This window comes from Pinus tabuliformis, chromosome 2_1 (assembly GCF_031772625.1).
Source record: "Pinus tabuliformis cultivar Carrire ecotype Pingquan chromosome 2_1, CPIR1, whole genome shotgun sequence".
Classification (NCBI taxonomy): Eukaryota; Viridiplantae; Streptophyta; class Pinopsida; order Pinales; family Pinaceae; genus Pinus; species Pinus tabuliformis.
The window spans coordinates 460,966,745-460,975,521 of NC_142299.1; the positions used below are offsets into that span (position 1 = coordinate 460,966,745).

General features: G+C 35.1%; 1 protein-coding gene across 1 annotated transcript; it reads left to right on the forward strand.

Moving 5' to 3' along the window:
- Positions 1-3,245: 3,245 nt before the first annotated feature.
- Positions 3,246-3,965, forward strand: LOC149200913 (uncharacterized). Its single transcript, XM_089399644.1, has one exon. The coding sequence runs from the start codon at positions 3,312-3,314 to the stop codon at positions 3,699-3,701; it is 390 nt and encodes a 129-aa protein (XP_089255770.1). The 5' UTR covers positions 3,246-3,311; the 3' UTR covers positions 3,702-3,965.
- Positions 3,966-8,777: the final 4,812 nt, after the last annotated feature.

The window sequence follows — 8,777 nt, forward strand, 5'->3', positions numbered from 1 at the left end:
GTGTTTAGACATGTTCCTAACTCCGAGGTGTTAAATGCGGTAAGACGTGGGGAACAGCCTACGCATCGCATTCGAGATACCGTAATGGGCTCGACCTCTTATGGATCAGGGCATGTAGGTGTTTACATTTATGCAAGTGTGAATTTCAATTTCTGCAGGTGTGTTTGATTTTCGCAACTGTGAAGAATGTGTGGTGAATTCATGGTTCATGGTTATAATTGAAGCATTCAATTACTCAATTAATGAGCAGTCCTTGTAAGAGGTTTTAATTGAGTATTGAATTCAAGATTATTTCTGTGATCCCTTTTGTTTTTAATTCAATTTTTAGTGTGCTGATTTTTTTTGTTTTTTTCAACATGATTTAACAATGAGTTTCAGCTTGGAACTACTCACTCAGATCCTAGCAGAAGTCGGGATCTCTTCTTCCTTGGAAGAGGAGATCTTGACAAGAATTAAAGGTTCAACTACTCCCCAAGAAATAAATGAAGACTCAACGTCTGAAGAATCCTGCGTATCTGATGGCGAACAACCATTCAAACAGGAGATCAAGGAAGAAGAGCAGCAAATTGGAGAAGAAGAACAAAAGTTACAGCATGATCGGAGTGAGAGTAACTGTGCTTATCAAAGCTTCATCGAACAATGGTTCCAGGTAAGTACTAGATTAGATTTATCTTTTAACTTTTTAGTTAATTTGCAGTTACAACAACTAGACTCATCCACTCTCGAATATTGTCATTTTTCATTTGACAAATTGCTACTGAATCTATTGTTGTTACTACTGCGTGAATGGCTTCATTGGAAGTTTAACTACACGTAACTAATTTGTAAATTCTAATTAGTATAGAGTAGGTAGGCTTTCAGATTTAGCTTTTGCTTTCATTTTCAGTTCTGCTTTTACTTAGAATAAGTATGCTCTCCTCCTGCGTCTTTGTACGATCTCGAGGATCAGAAAATAGGTTTCAGTTTTGCCTAGAATAAGTATGCTCTCCTCCTGCGTCTTTGTACGATCTCGAGGATCAGAAAATAAGTTTCAGTTTTGCTTAGAATAAGTATGCTCTCCTCCTGCGTCTTTGTACGATCTTGAGGATCAGAAAATAGGGATGATAATGACTAATTTCAAGAATAAATTCATTTTTTTTTGCAACGTGCTTCATCACCAACATTTTTTCGATATGCAAATCACTATGTCCATTTGTTAAAAAAAAAAAACAAAGAAGAAAAAAATAAATTTAATTAAGTTTAAAGAAAGTTTAGTTTCTTTTTAAATTTTAGTTTTTAATTGGGAAAAAATAAAAATAAATAAATGAATAAAAAAAAAAAATTCACAATAAAACACAAAGATTAAAACAACAAATAAGAAGAAGGAATTTGTGAAAGGTTCAAGATAGAACATTCATGGCTGCATCGACAATGACCAAGAATCGCAGATTCTTCCTCTGTGCATTGCCGCATCAATGACTTGTGAAAGACGCTGGATAACCATTAGACTGCTCCAGAAACGCAAAATTAATTCGGCCTCTAACACCCACCCAATTGATGAAAAAAGAACCAGGCCTAATTCAATAACCTGATCAGTGGAAACCTCTATATCTTGCTGGATAATTCTAACTGCACCGAGAGACCAATCAAAACATCTTGTTATGAAAACCTGCATATTACCCAAAAGGAGATTAGTTCATACTCAGCAGGCCTGTGAATCAGTCAATTTCCTCAGTTTAAAATCGCCCATGTCGATAGTAAGTTCTGAGTGAATCTCTATGTATATTACACTTTGATTTGCTTGAGGGTCTGCATGGAGGTAACGTGTCTAGAACAGCGGTGCACTATCTGATAACAGAGAGTCGTATTGATGTGTCTATACTTTTATAGATGATTTTTCCTTTCGCATCATCAGTTACAGCTCATCTGTCAGAAAAAAAAAGAGGATCATTTTCACTCTCTGCTTTGCTATCTCCGCATTTGAAGTTCTCTTGAGTTTTCTGGGAAACAATATGGTCCATGCCCAATTTATTCGTTTAAAAAAACTCATATTGACAGCTTTACGGATAAAATCATCAATGTCCTGTTTATAGAAACGCTGGAGAGACCATCCTCCCATCATCACTTCTGGATGTCTGAAGCACCCGCCCCAATCCCAATTTCCGCTGCCCATGTCGTCATGGCAGTCACAAATGGGAACGCTGCCACTTCTGTCAAAAATGCTATCATTCATCTCAAATGGTTGATTCATATCTCCCATGAAGCTCTTGAGGTCATGTGCATTGGAAGGGGCTGGCGAGGATGCAATTGGGTTAATATTCCTTCTTTTACAATCATAACAAACTTCACAAATGCTGTGCTGTTAATCACCACGAACTGTGACAGCTGGTACCCAATTGCAAAATCCATTGTTGTATCTAAGAAGATCATGGGACGGTACACGGGCTTGAGACTCACGCTGTTGAACCTGCAACATGTGAGCTTGGATTCTCTGCAAACTTATATCCCTTGTGGTGAACCCTAGAGATGCAGCAGCATTATGGAACGGTACTCTGGAAGGCAAGAATCCTGCAGAAGAAATTGACGATGGTGGTAACCTGGCCCCATAAGGAGTTGACAAAGGAGGTGACATCGATAGTGAAAAGGACGGAGACGAAGTCGATGCCCTGTTAAATGGTGTTGCATAGCCTGACGATACAGCCCCATTTCTAACTACGCTTATGTTAGGTCTGAGATGGGAGACTTGCGGGAAAGAATCACCATATCTCTCCCGGCTGAACAGCTCAGAATGCGGCATTTGAGCATTGAACTGAGAATGGAAAAGTTTCTGTCCAATAGTTCTTTCCTGCAAAACATGAGAAGCTTCAAAATGGACCCCTGGAATTGCTTGCATAGCAATATTTCTCTGACCTTCATTTTGCGAATTAGAATTCATTGGCTGTGAAAATTTAGTAACAGAAGAAGAGTTGGAACTCGCATTCTTGATTTCAATTTCCACTGCGCTGCCTTCTGAAGGTAGGACTGCATTGGCATCATCCAAAACTGGCCTCTCTGTGGAAATTCCAGGTTGGACTGTAGCTGGGCATCTCAACGATGTCAGCTCTACTTTGCCATCTGCTACCATCTCATTGGCAGGTGAAACGTTTCCAGATCCTTCACTGCTGCCACTATCCGAAGGAGGACACCAATCCATATGGGAAATTGGAGATAAGGAAGCATCGGGTGAAAATACAGCTTCATCGACATCCCCATATGGCAAGGCACAACCTAATACCTTTCTCGTGTCACGGCCATCCCCTTACTCCAACCTGCAATGACCTGCAAACCATTCAATGGCCTCTGCAACAGCCATTTCCCGAGCGCTGCCCATGGTTGCAGCGTTCTCAGTCTCACAAAGTGATGCCCTCAAGCCCAAACAAGCACATGGCTCCTCTTTGTTCACAACACCCAATAAGCTCTACTCCCCCAGATTAGCTTCAAGCAGAAACAGAGTTGTAATGCATGCATCGCAGAGCAAGAAGGAGCAGTCTCTCGCAAGCTTGACATCTCTGGTTCTTGCATCGGAAATGGTGATTCCAGAAATAGCAGAGGCTGCTGGGTCTGACGTGTCTCTCTCTCTCAAAAACTTCTTGCTAAGTATAGCGGCTGGTGGCGTGGTTGCAACTGTGATTGCAGGAGCTGTTATTGGAGTATCCAACTTCGATCCTGTCAAGAGAAATTAGGTGGAACCCCTCTTGCAATGGTTTTTCTCAATTCTATATATAAATTTAGTTAATGGGTCCTTGAAATGTTAACGCAGAGTTAGCAATGTTCTTTATCAGTGTAATTATTCAGCATCTTCATCTTTGTCCAGAGAAAAACGGTGTTGTACTTGTTTTCTCTCGTTTGAGCTACATTTCTTAAATGCATGTTCATGGGCTTGTTCCGGAAGATACAGTATTGGTTCCTCTCTTATCAAGCCTATTATTGATTTTTCAGTTTTGCTTCTTGGAAAAAAAAATTTGATTTTTTTTTTTCTAATTTTGTTATTAAAAAAAAAAATTAAAAAAAATTGACTTTCATTTGTTTTTTTAATAAAAAAAAAAACTATAAAAAATTAAAAATAAATAAAAATAAATAATAATAATAATTGCCCTCATTCATTCATACACTCACTACTTGTTCCCTAACAAATACAATGCTTTTTCAAATGTTTTAAATGAATTTTTCTGCAAGCCACTAAAAACATTTTGAAAAAGTATTGCACCATCAATAAGTACATTGCATGGGGACATGCAATATTTCTAAGTTGGGGGGAAATAAAAGTATGTTGGACTTTTTGTGAATTTGTGGGCAAAAGTAGGATGTATATACTAACAAGTGAAATGAGATTGGTGTTATGTGTAGGACAATGAGAAGCTTATGCAGAAAGCTCAGCATTACGATGCGACACCTTTTTCATCCACAATTAGAGTTATTTCGGAAAATAATTAAAAAAAAAATGGACATTTTGTAAATTCTTGAAATGCACTAATTTGTTTTTGAGTCACTTCATACAGGAATGATCGATGGAGATGGCACACGAAGATGACAATTTTTATGCAGGAATGGTGCTAAGTTTTTCAGAGTATGCAAAGTGATTTTTCCAAATCACAATGAAACATGCATCATTGGACGCTTGAAGGAACAAATTCTTCACTGCACATATCATGACATTTTCCACTACACACCTTTTGCGTCATGACTACTCACCATCCTTGTGTTGCAGCCCATCTTCCATTTCCTTATCTTTCACGACTTCATGCACGCCTATTTTTCTGAATCGCATACATCCATTTATCCTTTTCAGTTTTCCTTTTGAATAAAACTCATTCCCTTTCCATGATCACATTACCTTGATTTCCTAGCCATGTTGATCCACACTGCTTGTCCGTGAGTTCTTTCTATTTATAGTCCTACCAAATCTTTTTGTACAAACTCGCGTTGACTGATGTGGGATTCCTTAAGGCCCACCTTTCAACAAGTCTTGCCCCATTGACACCAGCACTTTATCTAGGAAATAGACTAGAGTTCATTTTGAGTACCTAGAGGCTTGCATGCCTTAATGGCAAGCTCTCTCGCTGGCGATCATGGGAATACATCAATGTCCCTTGATCATCAGATCCTGCAAGTGGCTCGACCTCGACACATCCATTCGCACTTCGCAAGATGTACTTTGGTACCTTGGCACTCATTGACATCAATGGTGAGTTGCCTCGCATTGGTTAACGGCATACATCAATGGCCGGTAATCCAATGATTTCTATTCATGCTCGACATCGACACATTCATTCGCATGTTTAGAATTGTACCATCGGGTTTGTAGCGGGTGAAGACTATACACTTTTTCATGACTCCCTCAGCAGTCACAGCAGCATGCATTCTGATCTATGAGAGTACCACAGTACCACTCTCAGCATTTATCTTTTCCATGATTCAGCATCAACAGTTCAGATTCCTTCATTCTCCAGGATCCAGTTACATCAGTCACATTTTCCATGATTCAGCATCAGCAGTTCAAATTCCTTCATTCTCCAGGATCTAGTTACATCAGTCACATTTTCCTGATCCAGCAGCAGCAACAGCTACATTCCTATTGCATACTTCATCATTCTTGGGTAAGTAGAGGTATGTTGTTTTCTAATCTTTAATCATGCAATTCCTTATATGCTAACTTGAATATTTTGGAAAATTCTCTCACCATGCTACATTTCCTTTCATCCGCCATGTTAAGTTGCATGCGGACATGCAACCAATTCAGTTGAGGGGGGGGGGGGAGAACTACATTCACTACATATTCACTTCCATGATTCCATTTCTTTACCACTATCACTCCATTTACCATTCACCAACATTTATTTTCCAATGATACTTTGTTGCACTTTGTTTTATACGCAATATTGGCATGCTTTATTAATATTACAAAAAGGGCTTTCTTATGCACATTATGATTTCCAGTGAATGTTTACATTATTGAAGAAAAAAAGGAACAGAAAATGAAATGAATGTTGTTAGCACAAGAACCAACATCCTTTGTATTCATGGTTGTCACACAAGAACCAACCATATTCATGGTTGTCACACAAGAACCAACCATAAGAAAATGTAAATTATTACTCATGTCTTTCACATATCCTGGAAACATTCATTATTAAAAGATATCATCATGAAAAGCCAAAGTTCAAGATGCCAAATATTCTTAAAAGATACCCATGCATGGTTGCATGAGGACATGCAACAAGTTCAGTTGGGGAGGATGTTGGGACTCAGAAATGTCATATTTTCATCCACCTTTTTCTTCACTATTCCTTACATCTCATCATCCCATTAACCTGTTATCATATCACTTTCATACATACATTTGGGTTTCACCTTCCTATTTTCCATTTTATTCATTTTTGTATTATAAGTGAATTCATGATTAATTATTAGAAAATGTACATATTTATATATATATATATCTCAAGAATATGTGAGTTTTGTGATGTAGGAAATATGTGAAGAATTAATATCTCCTCCACCATATCAAGGAGATAATTATGCAAGCCTTTTTCTACGAAGAAAATCATGGAGGCATATCGAGAAAATCATGGAGGCGTATCGAGAAAATCATGGAGGCATATCCTATCCTAAGGAGAAAATCATGGAAGCATATCTTATCCTAAGGAGAAAATCATGAAGACATATCTTATCCAAGATATGAGAGATTTGTGCGATGATATCTTGTAATAATGGGAAACTAGTTGAGAGTGCTTGAGAGAATATTTGAATGTAATTATGGAAAGGTTATCTTCCTCATGTATATAAGAGAGTGCTCTCTCTTCATTGTGATGGTGAATAATGAATAATAGAGAATGAAGATTAACTTTGATTCTTTCTTGATTTGTAATTTAGTTATTGTAATATAGTTTGACATAGTTTTATTGTCATGAGCTCATATCTGTTGTTTGCCATTCACTTCTTCACATGTTGTATTTATTTTCCTTTATGCAATTTCATGCTTTCCTAGTTAGTGTTTCAATGCTTTAATTTGATTTCAGTAATTTAGATTAGATTAGATTAGATTAGTTCCACTTCAGTCCTGCATATACAGTGCATGTGTCTCGTAAGTCTACGGACCTCGGATTGATAAATTAAATAGTTGGGTAAATACTACAACGGAATTAAACGAACATAGTTTCACCCAACAGTAGTCATTTTAATTGTATCAGTGATTTAAACTTACAAGTGATAATGTATTCAAATGTTGTTATAGATTGATTGAAAGATTATACTTCCTTAAACACTTGTTTTTTTATTATTAGATTATTATAGTTATGGATCTTATTAGATTCTTCAGGATTATATCCTTTGATCACAGTCATAGGGAATTAAATTCAAAGGCTAACATATTATTCAAAATGGGAGACGTGGGCTTACAGTTGGGTCAAATATAATATGAAGAATACTTGCAAGGAGAAGTGTTGGTTAATTAGTAGAGGACACATTTCCCTTAGTAATGAGAAAAATATAAAGAAATATAAACATTGTAACCATAAAAAAAGATTTCACTCAACTTTAGTAACAAATAAAAACTTTATCGTAAAAACAAAATACCAAATAGTAGAACAAATTCAAATCCAACACTCTTCACTTATCTTGATTACCCAAATTTAATGACAGGTGGAGGATCTATATATATATATATATATATATATATATATATATATATATATATATCAAAAAACAATTCAACCATAAACACCTAGAAACTTCGAAAGTTGTTATCATTCATCCATAGACACCTTGCAACTTCAAAAATTTCCATATTGGTCAAGTAATCATATCTATTGGTTTTGTCTAATGGTTTGTGGAACAAGTTATTTTGAGAGTTTTAGAGTGTCCCAATCACTTCCTATTGGGATCAAAACAAATCTTATGTTTATTTACAATATAAATAACAAAGGGATCCTCCGCATAGTGATTTCACTGTAAATTCTACAAAAGCATACATACTCTACCCCCTCTTAATTTGAACCCGGCCTCTTAGGAGGAAATACATGCTCTTAACCATCAAGGCCACTTAATCTGTATATACACATAAATGAAAAAATATAAATATCTTAAATTCACTATATTAATATTATAATCTCAATCAACAGCTACCAAATCTATCCACTATACACATAAAAATTTAAATGATAACGTCAAGATTCTCCTATAACTAATATACCTAATAAAAATTTAAATGATAACGTCAAGATTCTCCTATAACTAATATACCTAATAAGATGATAGATATAAATCAAATAAACCTAAATTAATATTATATGAAGTATAATCTCAATCACTAAAACACTAAAAGCGTAACCTTAAAAAAATAAAAAAATAAAAATTCAGTATAAATGTAAAAATATCACTATAATAAAAAGATCAAATAAAATTATCAATTTTAACAATAATGTAAACTTAAATTATTATCATAATATCTTCTCTTAATCATTAAATTATTTTAAGATATATTTAATATTATAATATATTAACCAATCAATTTTTGATATTTATATATAACATATTTATGTATGGCAATGGGAAATTTTTATATGTTATATATTAAAATATATATTTTTTAAAATTAATTAAATACAAACAATAATAGTTTATATAAATATTTAAATTCTAAATTCTAAAAATATTAAGAAAAAAACAAAAAATTAAACACATATATATGGTTTTATATAAATTAAAATAAATTAATATGAAGTACATGCTTCTTTTTTGTACTATAGATTTTAAAACTG

Coding starts and splice junctions, on each gene's coding strand:
- LOC149200913 (XM_089399644.1), top strand. CDS start 3,312: ATGGCCTCTGCAACAGCCATTTCCCGAGCGCTGCCCATGGTTGCAGCG.